We start from the raw sequence: 21,690 nt of genomic DNA on the forward strand, positions 1-21,690 counted from the left end.
ATTTCTTGTGGACGTGTTTTGATGATATATGCCATCATCAGACCAGCTATACGAAATGAGGAACTATGTAATGGTTTTAACTATTTAATAACTTATAATAAAACCCTACCAATGGCTCCTTCGGGTAGTTTCCCGACGCAAACTGCAGATGAAAGATCAGGTTTAATGTAAAAGGTTACTTAATGAAATGTAAATTGAGAGGAAGGTGATTCATGTTCAAGATGTACAGAAACCTCTAATGGATCTCCTCAAAAAATAATATTTGATTAAGACAGATCTTATGTTCGGTATCTTAAGCTAGCACCTGACTCCTAGGAAACTTTTCAATTTTCAAGGGTAGTCTTTCGTTGTAGATGTATTTATATGCCAACCTCAGAAACAGCTGTTTTGGAAGAAAGGATCATTGTAAAGGTTTTGACTATTTTAATTTAAAGCCGAAATCCTACCAATTCTATACTTCTTCGCGGAAAGAAAAGAATTATAAAACTGAAAACATTTACATCTAGCTCTAAAACTATCTTAGTCCAACTTTTAGAAAACCAGACTCCTATGGGTATATTTCAAAGCTAGATATGTTCAAGTTTTAAAACCACCTATATATCTTGGTAAGAAGATCTTTCATTCGCTTTATCACGTCAGTTCACATTGTCTGCTTAGACGGTAACACAAATTAACGTTACCATTCCATTTATAAAGAATTAAATGTTCAGCAGCGATATTTTGTGATATTTACTAGAAAGAATTATATTTTGAAAATTATCATTCATATTCAGACTGCAACAACAAAAGCCAATAAATATAATTTCAGTACAAGATACTTACCAATTGATACGCGATCAGATAATCCATAAATTACGGCTAACTGTATCCAAATTACGCCGAGAACACTGTGAACTATTATTTTGGACATGTCCTTCCTTGAATTTCACTACAACTCCACATTTCTCAGCCATAACACACTTGTTCATTCACAGAATACAGCCTCTCGCCATTGCACTTAACAAATAGTTCTAGATGAAACCTCGAATCGCTGTGGCGCATGTGCAGTCAGAATATAATATTTTAGGAGAAGGAAGGAATGGCGTGCTGACTTGTCCCCAAAGTGAGGAATTAGAAACCAGTAACTCTATTTCATAGTCTGATTCGACAACGATACATCAATGGCTTTAAATTAGCTACCAAATTCCTCCAGTAAATTTAGTTTTCGCTTTCCATTTGCAGATTATTTTTCAATTGACTGATGGATTAGTAATCTTGTTGGAGTCAGCGTGTGATGGTGTTTTCCTCCGTTCTGATTAGTGACGCTATGATAGAAGTGACAGTTGTTAGATACAGAGTATTTTCAAACAATTGAGGGATTTATTTAATGGATGTTAACTGAGTATTCAACGAATATCGATCAGAGGTTTTACTGAAAACAGAGTCAAAGAATCGTGACGGAAAACCAACTTCTCGACGGTGTCTGTTCATTGATCCTAATGGCATATTAATATCCTAACAAACAAACTTTTAACTGATTATAACGCACGTAGAAAGTTATTATTCAGTTCAGTTTTTTTTTACTTAAAGGGACATTTACGCTTTGAGATTTCTCAACTTTGCTGTTCATTCTATGAATCTATGAAGAATGAAAATGCTTTATACTTACTGTTAAGTAAGCAGTAGCTGTAAGAAGTAAATAGGTACAGCTCATCCGGGAAAGGTCATCACCCAGAGGATTGACTGACTGACTGACAACTTCGAGAACCCAAACTGCAACTGTCTTAAAATATCTTGCTTTCTCTATCATATATCGTATCTTAATTCTTGTTCTAAGAGGTGTGACTCAAAGCTAACTAGTAAACGAACAGCCCCGAGAACCCAACATGTAACCTTAAGCTATGGTAGTTTTATTTCTACATATCATATCTTCTGCCCGAAGTCTTGTTCTAAGAGATGTTACCCAAATTCAACTGGAAGACAACATATACCCACAATGTAACCCTCTTAAAGTCTTGTTCTATCTTCATCATATCAAACTAGTACGAACTTCGTACTTATACCTTCAAGCTTAACAATTACAATATTACTCATTATTTCTTCTTCAGAGAGTCACTGTTAGTCTTCATAATTGACAAGCGGACAGAGAATGGTCATTCTAGCCTCAATTATACGAAGACGGGTTGGCTTGAACGACTTACTATTCTTCCAATTAGTAAGATCTGTTCAATTTTACACCAGCAAGTAATTAGATTACTATGGCCAGACACTAAAGGTCTATATGAGTCGCTCTTCATTAGTTTCAAAAGCCTTCCTCTAAATTAAATCTGCGAATCTCTTCTGAAAAAATAGCTCAATTTGAAAACCAAGATATCTTAGAACTTAATTCAAATTACAGACCTTGAAAGAAAAAAATGATTCTATTTATAAAAAAAAACTTAAGAATATCGAGAAAAGCTTCCAATACAATCTAGATATAAGGAAATATTTTAAGTCTAAAATATAGATATCCAGAGATGATTGAAGGTAACATGAAAACCTAAAATAACAATTTAATCATTCTGATTTGAATTAAAAGCCCTAGATAATATCTAGAAACGTTTCAAATAAAACCTAGCTTTTCTAAAATGATGCAAATAAAACCTAGCTTTTCTAAAATGATGCAAATAAAACCTAGCTTTTCTAAAATGATGCAAATAAAACCTAGCTTTTCTAAAATGATGCAAGTAAAACCCTAGATATGATGAATAATTTGCATAAAGACCTAGATTTTACAATGATGCAAACAAAAAACAACACAACCGTATTCATATATATACTAGACAAGTTATAAAGCTATATATCATCGACAAACGATTCAAATAAAAAAAAACTAGATGTCTATGTATACATTATTCCTACCAAAACTATGCAAATTTCTAACTTTGATACTACAATTGATTCAGATTCGAATAAAACCTAGACTTAGGACTGGAAGTGAAAAACCTATAATATCGCGAAATGATTCACTCGAAATAAGAATATTAAAAGGTTTAGTTATGAAATTATATGGTTAATATATGCTAACACCTACCAAAAGATCAACAGTCATAAATAGTCTCGTCTATAAAGGTCATGGTATTGGCCCATAAACCCAGAGGTAATCAACTTTCGATAGTAGTTCATGCGAGATCTTTCGGAGTTAACTTTTGAAAATCGTTAAAAATAATTGCCTCAAGTCGTAAAAAAGGAGAACATAGACAAATAATAAGATCATATATCTTCGCCATTCATCTTCAAAATCATAATAGGACTTGATGAATTGCTAATAAAATGAAGTCGTAAAAACAGGACGTGAAGTAGAGCGGTAGAGAGGGAAAGATGGCGTTTGGAATTGAGCTGAAAGTGGTTTAAATTGGGTCGGTGTCGGCGATCAATGAGAACTAGCAGGCGATATTTAACTGGTTGAAGAATACTCGGAATATCATTTATAATAATTCATCGATCGCCTTGGAAACAGGAAAACCATTGATATATATCGTTAGAAACAGACAAATTTTGGCGGTAAAGGGCACGTGCAGCTGTCATCTATGATATCAAGTCCAGATTTCCTATATCCGGTGTTTATTTGAAGAAATAAATACAATCCGGTGTAGGAGGAAATAAAGGCTTAAACGCTACAATACACCGTGAATAATGTAAATCTATTATGTCATAACTGTACATGAATATCGAAGCATTCATGTTAACAGAACAGTGAAATCCACTTTCGTCATTGTGTAATCATCATACATTTGACCTCGTCCTTGCTTCTTGGGTTTATTCCACTTGGAAAACTCTTCCACTCGAATATACAAAATAAATTTCTTTACACAGCACAAAGAGAGGGATTCCATGACCAAAATTGCTAATTGCCCTATCTCAAACTTCCAGAAGTTTTGTATATTATTATATTTCCTTTAAGTTGATAGTTTCTGTACATGGATAGAACAAAAAAACTCACACTGATATTTTACCTAAAAAATCCAACAAAGATACTTTTCAAAAGCCATCATCCTGAAGTCTGTTTCACGAATTTAAAAAATACAGTAATATTATAGGCTCATACAACTTAATTTACAATCAATTTTAGTGGTTGACCAAATGATTTGAACACTAATATCATCAGTCAAGTTTTCTTGAAACTGACCCTTAATCCAACTCTCGCTTGCATCTGCAGGTACAGCCAGAAAATATTCATGTTCAACATACACGCAATATTTGGTGAAGGTCTTTTCCTTCGGAATCGATTTAACTATGAATGCAGAATGATTGTGTCCTGAAGGTTAATTATATAATGGCGCCGAAGAAGAAGAGTTGACAACCCATACTTATTGTCTACTGATTATACTTTTACTGTATTTTACTCTTTATTCAGAATTATTGGTTTAAACATTGTTCGTAACGCTACATTTAACTTGACCTGACACTTAAATAGTTAGACAGGACTTCCAATGCTTAATTGGGCTATAGCAATATTTCAGTATAACTAAATAATCAAAATACTAGGGTCTATTATCGTTGGTTTGTGATACGAGAATTTGACAAATACATGCTGAAATTCTTTTTAAATATGAGTGTCTCTCTCTTCCGAAAAATATAGCTTTCATGTAAATCATCACATATCGTTAGAACTATTTCTGATCACAAATTCCCTCCAATTTTGTGGAATTTTTTACTCTCCTTCTGGGAAAATATAGCTTCCTTGATCGGATAGCTTGGGTAATTTTAAGTCATCGATTTTATTTTCTTCAATTTTGCGAGGAATTTCTTGGTTTTCGTCATCATTCCAGATTTCAACGATTCTTGACGATCTAGAATTGGGCGTTGTCTACAAATATTACATCTGTTAACTTACAACCCAACTCTCGTTAATGACTACCGATGTTACATCTGTACATATACAACCCTATCGTCACGTCAAACGTTGAAATGTAATATATAATTGTGATATTAAAACAGAACCTAAAACATGTTGTTACTCAGAGTTTTACGCTATGCTATCTTCAGACAACTCTTTACAATCATTATGAGGGTGTATAGCCATGATGGAATATGCAACCAAAAAAATAAAATTGCCAGCTAATGACTACTTAAGTTTGTGGAAGAACTTGGAAGAACCACGAAGAGTACATTCATTCTTTAATCGCAAGTCAAATTTGTCTTAATCAACACAAGGGGGTTATGAAGGAGAATTCCAGATCCGTTCATAAAGCGGACAAACAAAGCAAGTAGATACATTGGAAGGCGATCAATAATGTTAGCACTCGAGATCAACTTAGCTTTCGATTATTCGTGTCGTCCCTAATGGCTCATTTTCATGTGTCACTGTCAGTCTTTACAACAATACTACCAATTGGTCGAGCAAATTCCTTCTTAATTAAAGAATATTCACATTTGTATGTAGTTAAGTCACTTCTGGTATTCCATGATTGTGTTAAGCAGGAGTCAAGCTTCTGTCCTATTAAAGAAGTAAATGTCGTATAAATCAGTTCAAGAATTGTGTGGTTGTGATTTGCTAGCACGAGTCCGCCAACGAACTATAAACAGCTAATGCATGTTTTTGATTTTGCCCTTGTCGACAACTATTTAACCTGATTTGTTATTTCGATTTAATTCATTCATTCAATGATGACAATTAACACGTTTAAAATATTGCTTAAATGTACAGATAACATCGACTGGTACTAGTATATATATTGGCATAAATTGATAATGGTATATGTTTTCAGTTTTTCGTAAGGGCACATGATAATTTGTCATGGAAAGTAACATACACCCACGATTAAAATAGTTTCAAAGTAGCGCTTCGATTTATGTGTAGTTTTCTCTAACTGAGTCTGTGATGATTTAAGAGCATCTGATCGACGACATGTTGACCAGAAATTAGCACACGAAGAACTGATAGTAGCTAGCGAGTGAGATCCAGCGATTTATCAGATTCTGTCATACATCACCAGATGCTAGAAAATCTTAAAACTCGTTGAACCAGATTCTGCAAGTTACAACCATAGCCTGTTTTTTTAAAATGTGGACTGACCACGTAAGCTCCACATTTATTTTGATGCTTAATCAATAATATTGTTGACAAAACTTCAAAGCAAATGCAGGTTCAGGTCGAAATAAATCCTGTTTCTCTTGGACAGATTTTGTGTTATCGCATTCTTGTGATAAGCGTTAACACAAATGGTGGAAAGTGGCCCTAGGTCTTAATTGTTCATTACTATAACTGAACACTAATGTAGAGAACATTAGTTGTGAGAACAGAGTCAATTTTCCCTTCATTGGATCCAGTGAAACATCCGTCTTCATTCATCTCAGATTTCTTGGCGAATTGTCAACTTTAATTTCAGGATATAATTGAGATGAAAATTGGATTTTACGCTGTGATGGAATTATATTGTATTGCAAATTATTTTCCAGTTTTAAGGCGTCTTAAGGTCGAATAGACGTTTGGCATTTACGTAGGGTGACAGTATGCGATATTTTGAGTGTTTCAACTTTTTTTCATTATAGTGGATGTGGCTTTGCTTGTATGAAATAAACTTAGGCGTCTAAATAACTTTTACCAACTATTCCTATCACTTTTGGAATTAATGTTCGACGTGCTGTTGTTCTGCAATTCAATCGATGTGCTAAGTAGAAGTTTAGATTGCTGTATAATCCAAGAAGTGAATAACATTATAATGTTACTTTTTCTGAAATATCTCATTCATAATGGCAAAAGGTAATATACCAAATAAACATGAAAAACGTCGTGAATTCTCAGACAGAACAGCAGTCGAAAACCCAGTCACATCGGCATCAGGTGTTGCTGAATGGATGTTACTTTATTATTTACATTTTCTCTCATGCGTTGGTCGTTGTTATTTACAAGGTCGACAGAATTCCAATGTTCCGAGTTTTAGTGTAGAAGTCAGAAGTAGTTCCACTCATTTCCAAAAGTTATTTTATAATTCCCTAGTTCGACTACAATCCACTGAAACATGTAACTGAATATTTTAATATAATGCCTTTCATCTTCGTTTATATACCAAAGAGACTGTTTTAAATGTATTAACTCCCAAGGATGTGATTTGGCTATATGAGTTAGAATTTGTCAACATTTCCAAATGAGAACTTTGGGAATAGTTCTATGTATGAAACATGAATATGTATAATATTAATGTAGATATTGCCCTTTCGACTGTTGCGATAAAATGTGTCTCGTTGACCACTGCTTTTGATAGGGTTTATTTCTTAAAGGTAATAGTTGAAATATATTAGTTGGAAGTTTTGTTTTCACGTTATAGTAAAACTTAATATCGCTAATGCTGATTGGATGAAAAAGTGGGTTCTCAAATTTTGTAGACTAGTGTTGTTGCTGAAAATTCTATTTAATTTATATGTAATCATGTGTACATTTTAGGTCAACCGTATAACTTCTATTTCTATACTAACGTAAGATTAAAGCTAACCCATATTTCTATACTAACGTAAGATTAAAGCTAACCTTTTTTGATTTTTACGCCAGAGATGAGTGAAAAAGAGGTTCTAATAATGGATTGGTTGTAACTTTACATGATCTGCGTCTAATACTCGCGAGGATGCACGGGGACACTATGGTGCCGTACGTCAACATATGTTCTATATGGTTTCGAGGATGGGTCAATGAATATCGCTGACTAATGCTTTTGTATAAATAAACCAAGTTCAAACTAACCCATAAACGAATCAAAACATCAATGAACTTTTCTTATGAGGAAGTGTATCAAAATGAAAAGTGGTATTTATAAGCAAGCAATCGTCGTCGCTTGATATGATAGCCTATCCTTGTTAGTATTGTAAAGAGACGAGTCTTACAGATTTATCTCCCTTCAAAAAACGTGTACTTCGTGTGATGGGGAGACCATCTCCCAAAAAGTGTCCCTAAAATTCACATGATTTTCTAGCATTAACTGTGATTCACTTACTTTTATTTATTTCGTATCATCAACAATAGACTGTATATGACTGTTATTGAGCCATGAAATAAGGCGAAAAGCAACCCCGTGACACGATTGTGGAGCGGAACGAAGAGGACATTGAACCTGTCATAAAATAATTTTATCCATAAACATTGAAAGTTATTGACTATCTACGTCAAGAGAACAGAGTGGTATATGGGATAAACACAAATCTATTATGGATGACCAATTTCATCCAATAGAAAACTTACGTAAGTTTTTAAGATATATTATCACAAGGGAAAAGGATATATCGCTCTACAATTGATGTACTGAGCACTATTTCAACAGTCAAAATATTTTGTTATTGTTAAAAAGGAAATTATCGAGCCTTACTGTCTTACTTTCGGGATTACAAAGCTTTCCTTAATTCATCGGATTAAGAACTTATACCGTTGGAGAACCTTCACTTGGATATGGCACAAAGAGGCGCCTCAGATGATAATGGATATCAAAATGACAGAAATGGTAGTTTTCAGGGACTTAACGGACTATTAGAGGATGATAAGTCCATGGTTTTAGGACAAATAAATGAGATGCATAATCATAAAGGAAGGAATCGAAAGCAAGAAAAAGATAATACGGTTCTAGCTATTCAGACGTATATCTCTCCTGAAGGACAGAGTCCATTTCAACATGGTACTAATACGGACAAAGTTGTACAAGATTTGGATAAACCCGTTGGACCACGCAGTGTATCGAAGGAGAAGAATAGACACGTGCTATCAATTCAAACTTACACTTCTCCTGAAAGCGAACAACAGCATCAACATGGTATCATAACGCATACTGCTGTATCTGAATTAGATAACACTGGTTCATCAAATAGCAAATCAAAACACAAGCATTTCAAAAGTCACAAAGATCGAGTTTCAAGTCCAAATGGGAAAGAAAGCTCTGTTGTAGCTGTTCAAACCATAACATCTCCGGACGGCCAACCGCCCTTTTTCAAGGGTAAAATTACAAATACGGTTCGAACTGGATTAGATAAATCAGAAGAACACCATCAAGCCAATAACCAGCAGTTAACCATAGATCACTCCAAATGCAATAAAGATTACTCGGACGGACAAGTATTAGCAATCCAGACCATAATCTCTCCGGAAGGGCAAACGCCATTCCAACACAGTAGAATCACGAATAGTGTTGTATCTGAATTGGACAACTCTGGAGCACATCGTGAGAACTCAAACAGCATATCAAAAAATCAGCATTCCAAAAGCAGTAAAGATCGAGTATCAAGTCCGAATGGGAAAGAAGACCCCGTTGTGGTTGTTCAAACGATAACATCTCCGGACGGTCAACCACCATTTTTCAAAAGTAAAATTACTAATACTGTCTTAACAGAGTTCCAAAAGTGAGACACACCCTCACCAATGTACATACAAATGATTCAGAGGTGAGTAAGAACTTGGCAATTGAATTTTGTAAAACTTGAAAATGTGGACTAATTAGGAATTGATTTTATGTATTTAGATGAGCGATACGCACCATGACCTTAAGTATGGATTTTTCTACGAATCTCCTTATCATTGTTATTGTTGAGTCACGTTCAGTACTTTCTTTTAAGTCTTTAAAAAAAAAAAGACTTCGTTTTATTTACAAACTGGAAACAAACACCACTGAGCAGCTGAAAGGGATTATAAAGAGATTTTCTAAACTCAGGGACACTTACAGCATCGATTTGTACCATTCCAATTATTTATGTCATACGTCATTATTGTATCACATGATGTATATTCTTTTTTATATTTTTATTTCAGGTTGCGGAACCAAAAGTTCTGTATTAATGATGTACTAGCCACGTTTCACCCATGGTTCACTTCTTGGTACAGCTTTCATTCAGTAGCCCAATCAGGACCAGGAATGTATTCCGTGTAACTTAGTTTAAAGTGATTTGATATACCTTTTAACCGACTAACCAACAGTGTATTATTAAATATGTATGTACATGTATCTGTATAAATTGGACATATTATTTGCTAGTAAATAAATCTGTATAGGATAGAGAGTACTATATTATACTGAAATTGTAGATCTCGCCCATAAACTAAGAACTGATAGTATATTTGCGTTTCCTGCTTCAGAAATTCTGTGAATACCAGATGTAACAAAACATATTAACCTCAATTGCTCCCATTGCCAACTACATGGCTTTGTTAACTGTGCACCACGTCATACTACTAATTATGCAGTATCCATTTATAGTCTAAACTCTAAAGCAGAGATAAAACTAAAGGAAGTGGTAAACAAAAAATGTACAACGGAGTATTTAATGTTTAGTTAATTTAGTTTATTTATATTTCCAGCCTTATAAATAAAATATCGAACACAGGGCCGTAACTTCGTCAAATAACATAACACTTAATTAATATTGAAAGTAAAGATGGTTACTGTTTGAAGACTACAGGCTTTTGCCTCATAGAAAGAACGACAGTTTTGAACGATACAATACAATATAGTCTTCGCACATTTTACTTATTGTATAACAAAAGAAGTTTCACACACAAAAACCGGTTTACTTAACAATAGCCTTTGCATAAATGCATTAAAATACAGATATGAATAGAGATTGTATCTCCAATATTTTAATTAAGAAAATGATGTGTTATAAAATTCAATGTAAAGAGGTTACACGGTACATGAACGTGAATATAATAACCCAAAGCAATATAGAATATATTATATGCAATAACTAAAAGGGCAAACTAGAGCATTATAAACATGGACTTAAAAATAATAATTATGCTGATATTTGCAAATCTTTACTCATGCGGTAAGCAAGGTTTTCCATCCAGTGGTATACAAAGCTTCAAATTATTATGACATTTGAAGGTGTGTGTTGTTGCCTTTTGGAGTGGGTTTTTGTATTCCTGCTTCTTCTAATGCCTTTTGTAAAAGACCTGTCCTTTTGCGAGAGGAAGAGCTGAATAACATACGCACATTATGACGGGGGTTCTTATTCGAGGCATATATGGCCAAAGATTCGATCAGTGTGCAAACACCATGGTGCTGATCAGTATGACAATACATACGTGTTTAATGTAAAGATAAGTTTGATATAAAACACAAACTGAATGATTGCGACATTAGGAACTTAACAAGGAGGTTATTTAGATTAATACATTCCATACTAAATCTCTTCATCGGTTTACTCTGTGCTGGGTCTAAAATGAGAACCGTGTTATTGTTAAGTTTGCTGTACTGTACTGTACTGTCAGCAGTAACTTACTCGTGTATCCAGTACCACAAGGTTTGAACGTTTCGCAGAAGTTTAAAGTCTTCCTTAGCCAAAGAGGTCAAAAGCAATCCAGTTTCACTTACTTCTCTTCATCCGATCACAGGACAAAAGATGCGTCTCATGTGAAAGGTGGGCGATAAGTCTCCTGGACATCTTTCGGATTTACTGGTGGTGCAGTCACTGTTGAAATATACACACCAAAAGACTTCCAAAAATGTTTAGTGCGACCAAAAAGTTATGGATATCATTACAAGCGAACTGGTGCAAAAATTGCTCATGTTGCGGATTCTTAAAAAATGATGTCGGTGGAGTTTGATTATGATTATGGAAGCCAAAATGGAGGTCCAGACATTACGGACAAGATGCTTGTATTCGCAAATCCACCAGAATCACTTGTGCCGAAAGAACACGATAAGTCCGTCTTGTACTATAAAGCTGGATTCCACAACCTTAATGGACAACTGTCCTTACACAGCAACATTAAAACCGTATATTTAGCGCCCGGTGCTTTCGTTGAAGGTGGTTTTATAACAACGTCTAATCACGGTGTGACGATTCGAGGTCGTGGGGTTTTGTCTACAGGATCTTTCAAGTGGCATGATCATAAGTTTAAATGGGTAATCATCAACGTTGATAAAGGAAGTCATCACCTGCTTGAAGGAATCACACTAGTGGATCCTATGCAATTTTTTTTCGAGCACTAAGTGATCACAATTCAGTTCGCAATGTTAGGATGTCGGCTCCATGGACATATAACTCTGACGGTTTGGGAATGGGCCACGATGCCTTGGTTGAAGACTGTTTTATCTGGGCAAACGACGACTCTTTGAAGGTTTGTGTTCATTCTATTCTAAAGAATTGCGTAAACATTATGACATAATTATTGTAATTCGTTTATAAACAATGAAGTCTTACGACTAATAATGCATTAAAGATTTATCAAGTTATTTTATGACACTGCAGATTACCTATTAAATATGTACAATAGGTTATTTGCAAGAGAGTTACTCGTCTAGTAGACGAAACCTCATAAAATGTTCAAACTCTCAGCTAACAGGACATAATTGGGTAATGTATAACGTTGTGCTTAATTTTCTTTTGAAGTTATACACCGACAACAACAATATTCAAAGATGTGGCAAGGGCAAAATGGTTTTTCAGTTGGGATAGTGGAGTGGAAGAGCCATGTTAAACGTTCAAGTCAATGAGATTGATGTCATTCATGTCGACTGGTGTACTTTTAAAGGAACGAAGTGTCATTTGAGTGCCAATGATGCTGTTTTTGATCTTGGTGGAAACACACACAATTTCAACGTCAGCAATATCACAATAAGCAACATACGAATAGAGGGATCATGTCCGCGACTTGTCAATTTCAAGATGGCGGCCAATGCTGTAGGTTCAGTATCCAAGATTCATTTTACAAACTGGTCTGTTGAATCACAGCCAACTGACGACAACCTGCATAACGATATAGCTGGTTTGGGTCATGCCAGTGAATCGAATTGGATTTTCAACAACTTGATAATAGGAGGACAATGCATCCACAATCCTAATCAAGGCGATTTTATAATCGGACAGCACGCTAATAATATAAATTTTGTTTGCAAGTAATGTGTATCTCAATTTTAGGTTTGGGTATGTTAGTGCTGTGTATTGGTCTTTTTGAAACAAATCACCATTCCCGAGTATTATTGTACATACAGGATATTGTACGACTAATAGCAAATTGCACCGCATTGTAGCTTCATTATTCTAATACATAACATGAAAGCAGGACACAACACATTGCGTGGTAATTAGTAAGCAAGCTTCAATTAAAGAGAAAGCACGGCACAAGGATAACTAGGACTGAAAAATATAATAATATATTGTGTTTCTCTCGTAATGAACATGACAGCCTGAAATCTAAAACACATCATGCACAACTGAAGTTTATATTGAATGTCGTGTTGAGATCAACACGAATGTTAGCCGAGCCTGGATCCACGATGCATTTTCCAGATATGTAAAGTCTATTAAAGAACCACGATTTGATTCTACCGCCAAGATACGCCCCACGCAATTCATTATACAATTTTGTGCTTTCAGCCTGTGACTGGATAGACCAATTGTTAAGGTAGAAATTTGTCACTGTCCCTTTTGCCATAGGGTCCATTACAAAATAAAATATCCTGGGGCATTGTCCTTCTACCCTAATATCCGAAATGGTTACGTTGGTGGTATTGAAGGCAGTGGTTCTTCCACCAAGATCCAATACAGCATCATTTTGAGATAATGAACATGGTTGCTTCTTGAAGGTACACCAATCTGTGTGTATGACGTCTATTTCGCCGATAAAGATATTTTTAGCTTTTCTTTGTTTCCACCAACCGAATTGAAATACCGCTCCATTTTGGGCTTGCCAAACTACACACCGTCTCACAGTTAATCCATCATTATAGACCTAAAATATAGCATAATATACCTCAATTAAATTATGCAGTATGTAGAGTTTGTAAATGAGTTTTCAAACAACAGCCAAAAAACATGGCTGAAATGATTACGTAAACTTTTAAACTGAAATGATGAAGCTTTCAGATATGTTATTAGTCAAACCTGTTCGTTTCAGATAATTTTCGGAACTAAATATTTACCTTAAATGTATCATCATTAGTTTGAAAGAAAGAATCTTCAACCAGCCCATAAGCTCCAATGCCAATTCCATCAGAATTATACGTCCAAGGAGCAACTGTTTTTATATTTCTGACCACATTATAGGAACTTAATCCTCTATAAAAGAATTGTGGTGAATCGACCATTGTAATACCTTCCACTGTTTGATTGACTCCGATATCAACATTTATCAAACCCCAGAGAAATCGGGGATCATGAAATCGATATTTCGCTCCGGACAGAATTCCCCTGCCGCTTATTGTAACTGGATGTCTGCTTGTTGTCCTGAATCCACCATTTACGAACGCACCGGGTGCGAGGTAAACGTGTCGTATATTCGAACTCAGTTGTAGTTGTCCGCCCAGGTCGTAAACGTCACATCCATAGTATAAAACACTTGGATTCGATGGTTCTGGAACATATGTCTCCGGAGGATTAGCGAAGATCAGAAGCTTATCAACGATATCCGATTTTAAACTTCCGTAGTCATAATCGAATTCAACTGAGATCTTCTGGGTGTTCGAAGTCATTTCAAATGATGCTGTTTTCTCTCGAAGTCTTGTACAAGGAATTCCATAACTCTCTGGACGTACTGTGCATTCTTTGAAATCCTTGACAGTTATTACGTTCACATTAACTGAATCTCCGGTGAATCCAAACGAAGTCCATGACACCGTTCTATTCGGTTTAACACTGGGCGATTGACCAACTCGGTTGTTTGAATGACTGATATACACAAAACTGCCCTGAAATGCACTCGATCCTTGTTTGACCTCAACGGAGAATTTGTCTGATGAGACGACGCCCGGAGAAACAGGGTAGATAATGAGGTCCGTTCCACCAAGCCACATTCGGTGAAAAAACAATAATAAGGCCAACAGCATGATGATTTAGCTGCTATTCCCGATTTCCATACGGTATTTTTAGCAGAAGAGGAGCTACACACCGTTATCCGTTCACTCCTTGGTGTGACCACTCCCACTCTTGTTTTTACTAAAACAATTTGTGGTATCGGTTCGTAATATAGTATATTATAATATGATAAAGTATTTGGGTCAAATTGATATCATTTGATTATTTTGATAGACTCTGTCTAATTTTTAGATTATTATCTCGTGAGAGATATTGCTGGTAGATGTTGCAGTGATACTGTATCTAAGTTTCTATTTTTAAAACGTAAAATACATTATCCGTACCAGCAAAACAATTTAATTAACACAAAATTCAAATTTGTGACAGAATTGGGAGCAATAATTGTATGGACTCCTCAAACGATAAGTATGTGTTTAGAAAAGAATGAACATGGTGTACTGCGTGCGCAATACCCGGTTCTACGATAATGTTAAAGATCTGACTAAACAAATCTGCCTTAATAATATTTATCAGTGCGGTTGGTCTTTCCAAAATTGACATAAAGGTGATGATGCATCTGAATATTCTTAACTATCAGTCTCATATCTAACCTATTCGAGCTCGTCACTACGTTCATGATCAGAGCCAGAGGTTTTGGTTAAATCGACCCAGCTCATGAAACGGATGAATTAATTTTACAACTGTAAGACAAATGCATAAACCCTTTATTTTGTTTTTAAAATCATTTAAATATTTTGATGCTGTTTCCTGCCACGCCTCTGAAAAACAGTAAAGAATGAAAGATTTAACATTAAAAGGAATGCAAACTACACGATCCCTTTAGTTAGAGCTAGCCAAGTAAAACCATCGGATTTTCCGGGATAAAATAATATAAGTACTATGGTGATACCCCAGGAAGAAAAGTCTTATGTGCCAAGAACATTCTTTATCAATAGTCAGGACGATATTGAACTATAAACTCGTAGTATAAGCGGATTCTTCGTTATTGCGATATCAAGATCTGCTAATAATGGTCAAAAAGTCAGTATACCTCTGCACGAAAGGGTGCCTTTCACCATCATCTGATATGTTGTTTGATATGGATTACGATACTGGCAATAAATATCCATACAAGCAGACAGTTGTATAGTAGTGAACTGCTCTAAAATGAAGTACGGTCAGATGGATAATATGGATCAGTACGTGATTGGAAGTTTACCTTTTTATGGAGCTATGGTTGTGTGGGGGTGTTTGGTATGGTGTGGATGATGGGTAACGTGTCCGTGATGGTGACATCGGCAGATCTTTTCATGGCATTTAGCATTGAATCCGTCTGGACATTTGCAGTCCGCTACAACAGCACAGGCATCCCCAGCGGCTCTGACAGCTGGAGCTTTAGTTGTGTGTGGGTGTTGGGTATGATGTGGATGGTGGGTAACGTGTCCGTGATGGTGACATCGGCATATCTTTTCATGGCATTTAGCATTGAATCCGTCTGGACATTTGCAGTCTGCTACAACAGCACAGGCATCACCAGCGGCTCTTACGGCTGGAGCTTTAGTTGTGTGGGGGTGTTTGGTATGGTGTGGATGATGGGTAACGTGTCCGTGATGGTGACATCGGCAGATCTTTTCATGGCATTTAGCATTGAATCCGTCTGGACATTTGCAGTCTGCTACAACAGCACAGGCATCACCAGCGGCTCTGACAGCTGGAGCTTTAGTTGTGTGTGGGTGTTTGGTATGGTGTGGATGATGGGTAACGTGTCCGTGATGGTGACATCGGCATATCTTTTCATGGCATTTAGCATTGAATCCGTCTGGACATTTGCAGTCTGCTACAACAGCACAGGCATCACCAGCGGCTCTGACAGCTGGAGCTTTAGTTGTGTGGGGGTGTTTGGTATGGTGTGGATGATGGGTAACGTGTCCGTGATGGTGACATCGGCAAATATTTTCATGACATTTAGCATTGAATCCGTCTGGACATTTGCAGTCCGATACAACAGCACAATTATCACCTGCGGCTCTTACGGCTGGAGCTTTAGTTGTGTGTGGGTGTTTGGTATGGTGTGGATGATGGGTAACGTGTCCGTGATGGTGACATCGGCAAATATTTTCATGACATTTAGCAGTAAATCCATCGGCACATGTACATGGGTTGTTGGCGTCACAGGCATCACCCGCGGCTCGAACTGAAAAAGAACAACATGAATACTACAAAAGTAAAATAAGGTATTCATATTATAACAGTATCTTCTTCATTATGAAATACATACTTATTTATGATTGATATACTTCCTCATGTGAAAAAGTAGCTGTTTTGAGGTTTAGATTGTTAGTACTTGGTATATTTCAAAAGTGCATACATTATTCTAAATTCTCACTAATACGTACCTGATAGTTCGGTACAATAAACAGCGCCTGGAAGGTAATAATTAAAGTTTAACATAGTTTAAACCTAGTCTGTTCACGCTTTGAAACAGTTCCAGAATGTGGTCTAAATCATGGCAAACTCTGGAGCAATAATAGTATAGTAGAAGACTCATCAAATTAGAATTGGTGTAACTTCCAGTTGAGATTTTATACCAGAAACAGTGCTATACAAGTATCCATGATTGGATTTGAGCAAAAAGCTCGTGACTACAGGGCAGAAGGGAAAATTGCATAAGTTATTATGTAGACGTCCAGGAGAATACTTTTCGCACTGGCCTCACAACCATAAGACGAAAGAACGCATATATTTAGTAACAAAGTGGATACAAAATTCTTACCTATACAAAGCGCTAACAAGGAGCAACAGATCCATGTGGACATTCGCAATCAGAATTCGCTGAGCAAGAGTCACCAGCAGCTCTACCAGCGTGTTTNTTGGGNTGATGTCCGTGATGGCGACATCGGCAGCTATTGTCGTGACATTTTGCAGTGAAACCATCGTCGCAAACACAGTCTGAATCTTGGCTACACTTATCACCAGCTGCTCTGACTGAAAGTATATCATATGTGAAAGTAATGATAATGATCATAGCTCGGCAGTCAGGGAAGTATCAGTCTGAAACTCCTTTTCTCCTCATGATCAATATTGTGTATCTAATTGGGATATCAATTATCTAAAACATATATAGATTTTAAAGAATTGCGGCAACCAAGCTACCAATTTTTCATCTCCAACACCCATTTCGATAGTATAAATTCAACAGTAACCATGTCATATAGTCAAAATATATACTGGGCTTTTGATAAGTGAGTCATTAAGTAATTAAGGCACAGCCAAATTTATAGGGTTAAATAAATTGCAACTAACCTGGCAGATTGAGGGAATATACAGCGCCTACAGTAACAAAATAGTAAAGTCATAAAAAAAATAGAAACTATACAAATCATGGACAATAGTTCACAGTCTCACAAAAGTCAATGGTTTTGCAAAGTTTCGTTAAGTTGCATCTTCTTTTCTCAACGATCGACGATATAATTTGCATGAAATTCGTATTGTGACAGCATTAAACTGCTTGAACAACTACTTCGCTACAGATAAACGTGTACAAGTACCTAAGGAACAACAACAAACACATGCTGTCGAATTTGGTTAAATTTAGAGGAGTGCAATTTTTTAATTGGCGACATAACAGATTTTAGGCACATCACAATAGGTACTTCGTCAATTAGCACCTTTATAAGAGATCCCAATCTGAAAAAAATCATCAGCTAAATCGTATAATACGAGAATATCTGGCCTTCTACTGCGAATTATGTGCTCACCTAAAAGCGCCAAAAATATAATCAACTTCATATCAGCTATGTTTTTTCGTAATAAAACTTAAACTAAATTTCAGACTTTTATATACAAATTTTGAAAAGATAAAACAAAAACCGTGCCGCCATACTTTGGACTAATTTTCCATTGACCTATGAAATTGTAGACCGCAAAAAAGGGTAGAGTTGATTAATAGATAATTTTTTAGCGACATTTAGGGATAGAGATCACATTAAATAACGGACACAATTTTATGGTATACTACTCCTTAGTTTTATTACAAACTACGTTGCAACAATCTACCTTGTCATCTTCAGGTGAAGTCACTTCACTATAATGTAGTAGTATGTAATAAAACTAACGAGTAATATATAAAATTGTGTCCATTATTTGATTTATTAATAGAATATTAAGTACAATATTATTGTGTAAGATTCTAAGAGAATAATTGGATATCTGATGCGTAATTATAACAAAAACTCCCCTTTAGAAAATTAAAATATAAAACCCACCAAATTGTCCATGGAAAGCTCTGTATCACTGTCAGTAATACATCATATGACCCTCATGTTGCTCGATGGAATTTTTCGAAGCAATCTATTGTCCCCCCAGAAATTTTTCGATTCCAGTTTATTTAGACAGTTCAACCTTACAAATCTAATGAAATTTTAATGAAATGAACACAACATGCGTTTTGCACTAACATGGCAACAGAAGTTTGAGCCTCTTTTAAGTTTAAACCATACCACACTTGGTCGTAGGTCGATATGATAAAGGCCAAGGTTTGACGCAATGCCAAAGTTCGTGAATTATAAATCAGACCAAAGTATTCATCTGACATCTGTCGTGGTCAAAATATAAAAAGTTTTCTATAAAAAGGCTGACCTGTTCTAGGTGAGATCATTATCAAAATCAACCAAGATGAAACTTTTGATCGTTCTCGCTGCTTTAGTTGGTACGTATTGCTTTGTTATTATGAAATACTTACTCACTTATGATTGATATACTGATTCATGTGAAAAGTTAATTAAATGCTACCAATGTTACGCCAATATATTGTTTGGATTTTCGGGTTTCGTTTTGCGGTTTGGATCGTCAGTACTTGGTATATTTATTTGTATTGTGTATCAGGTTAGGCAGTTGTGCAAAGTTACATTAATGTTTAAATATTAATTAAAGCTATTAAAAATATTTTAAGGCTTCTATTTCATTTCTCACAAATATAATCGTTCGAATTATATTTACCGACGAAATCGAAAAGACATCAGCTTATAATTCATGCACGGAAGATCTATTCGATGTTGCAATAATGTTTTCTCATTTTTATATGTTGTTACCTTCATAACCGACCTGTGAGGATTTGAAGCTACTATTGACTAACCATTGCTCTAATCGTACAATCTGGTATTTCAGTTGTTGCCTTCGCCTGTCATAGTGATCACGAATGTGGACATTTGACCAACTGCCAATCACACCAAAGACCACAATGTCATGATGGAAGATGTATTTGTAATGGTAAGTTTGTGAATAATTGAAAATTGGCAGTTTTTTTAATCGGATAATCACACATCTGACGCGTGTTCCCCATCCCATATTGTGTGTATTTATATATGGTGTTTTACAGGAATTAATAATTTTTCAGATCACCACATAGGAAAGAGACAACCAGGAACATGTACTGATGACGATTTCAGCAACTGCTCTTGTGAACATGGTGGAACCCCAGCTTGCAAACATGGTCACTGTCACTGCAACCACCACGTTTTCAGACAACCAGGAACATGTACTGATGATGATTTCAGCAACTGTACTTGTGAACATGGTGGAACCCCAGCTTGCAAACACGGTCACTGCCACTGCAACCACCACTAAACGGACATTATTAATAAAAAATATAGTTTACTTCTTACATATGTTTAATTTAAAATATGAAACGAAATGAAAGAGTTGGCTACTAGAGAAAGTTTGCCAGGATAGAGGAATTAGCATACTAGTTTTCTATTTCCAACTATTTAAAACGTCCACAATTTTTTTTTTGTTAGCTCATGGGTCTGGGTATATTATTCCATCCGAACGACAAGTCGCCTAAATACCTAAATACGACACCTGTGTCAGATGCCACATCAAAAAAGCAAGATTTTATGTCTGAAATCCCATCCAAATATCACCTCAGAAAGTCTACACCATCAATGCATATTATATTCAGTGGTATACCTAAATACGACGATTACCGAATGATTCTTTCTAATTTCGCAAATCGCATGTTACAGCAGGCATAAACCTTAATGACCAAACAAGACTAGCTGGTGACAAAAATCCGCTGACCATGTGATAGTGTTTTATCAAGGATCTATAACTTCCGTATCAGATAAATACAAATATCTGTCCAAGTTTTAAGGCCTTGGTTTATCAAAACAGACCAAAGTTTTAATCTACTTCTAGTAACCAGCCCGAAGTATTTTGAATGCCTATAAAAAGGGGATCTGATCAAGTCAAGACCATTGTCAACAAAATCAAACAAGATGAAACTGTTGATTGTTCTCGCTGCTTTAGTTGGTGAGTGTAAAAGAAATCAATTTTGATTTATAAAGGCACGGATGTACGAGATGGATTAGCACTCTTTGAATTTGAACAGAGCTCAGTTCATGTCTATTGACTTGGAATTTCAAACCATTTGGCTGTTGATTCCTCTGGTGTTTTCATTCTACAAGGAACCTATCGTGTTATAATTTAAGAAGTTGGTGCACCGATGATCGGTCTGCTAACTGTCCCTTCTGGTGATATAAATAACATCCAAATAGTTTAATTGATAGCTTTTATAAGATGTAAATGAAATGTCCGATTTGGAAAAATCTATCGGGTTCAGCTTTAATTGTGTTTTACTTAAACTATCTTTTATTCAGTTGTTGCCTTTGCTTGTCATGGTGACCACGAATGTGGACATTTGACCAACTGCCATCCACACGAAAGACCAATTTGTCACGAAGGAAGATGTTTTTGTCATGGTAAGTTTTTACTCTGATTATAAAATGTTTATAACAATATATAATGATATAAAAACTCAATAATCAATTGTAGATAGTTATAGAAATACACTGTTAAAATAGTGCTCAATACATCAATTGTAGATAGTTATAGAAATACCACTGTTAAAATAGTGCTCAATACATCAATTGTAGAGCTATATAGAAATACCACTGTAAAATA

The 21,690-nt window shown here is 35.6% G+C and overlaps 4 protein-coding genes across 4 annotated transcripts; 2 read left to right on the forward strand and 2 right to left on the reverse strand.

Annotated features, from left to right (window-relative positions):
• Positions 1-8,398: 8,398 nt before the first annotated feature.
• On the forward strand, positions 8,399-9,863 carry LOTGIDRAFT_163831 (hypothetical protein; the record flags this gene model as incomplete). The annotated part of the gene is made up of 2 exons (XM_009060382.1): positions 8,399-9,339; positions 9,746-9,863. The coding sequence occupies 2 exons, from the start codon at positions 8,399-8,401 to the stop codon at positions 9,861-9,863; spliced, it is 1,059 nt and encodes a 352-aa protein (XP_009058630.1).
• Positions 9,864-13,141: 3,278 nt separating this feature from the next.
• LOTGIDRAFT_163832 (hypothetical protein) lies at positions 13,142-14,762 on the reverse strand (the record flags this gene model as incomplete). The annotated part of the gene is made up of 2 exons (XM_009060383.1): positions 13,142-13,669; positions 13,860-14,762. The coding sequence occupies 2 exons, from the start codon at positions 14,760-14,762 to the stop codon at positions 13,142-13,144; spliced, it is 1,431 nt and encodes a 476-aa protein (XP_009058631.1).
• A 1,191-nt stretch (positions 14,763-15,953) lies between these two features.
• LOTGIDRAFT_233628 (hypothetical protein) lies at positions 15,954-17,907 on the reverse strand (the record flags this gene model as incomplete). Its single annotated transcript, XM_009060384.1, has 4 exons — positions 15,954-16,946; positions 17,127-17,153; positions 17,590-17,715; positions 17,884-17,907. 4 exons carry the CDS (start codon positions 17,905-17,907, stop codon positions 15,954-15,956), a joined length of 1,170 nt encoding a protein of 389 aa, XP_009058632.1.
• Positions 17,908-19,404: 1,497 nt separating this feature from the next.
• Positions 19,405-20,355, forward strand: LOTGIDRAFT_163834 (hypothetical protein; the record flags this gene model as incomplete). The annotated part of the gene is made up of 3 exons (XM_009060385.1): positions 19,405-19,438; positions 19,897-19,998; positions 20,108-20,355. 3 exons carry the CDS (start codon positions 19,405-19,407, stop codon positions 20,353-20,355), a joined length of 384 nt encoding a protein of 127 aa, XP_009058633.1.
• Between the last annotated feature and the right edge of the window lie 1,335 nt (positions 20,356-21,690).

Source organism: Lottia gigantea (genome assembly GCF_000327385.1).
Source record: "Lottia gigantea unplaced genomic scaffold LOTGIsca_42, whole genome shotgun sequence".
NCBI lineage: Eukaryota > Metazoa > Mollusca > Gastropoda > Lottiidae > Lottia > Lottia gigantea.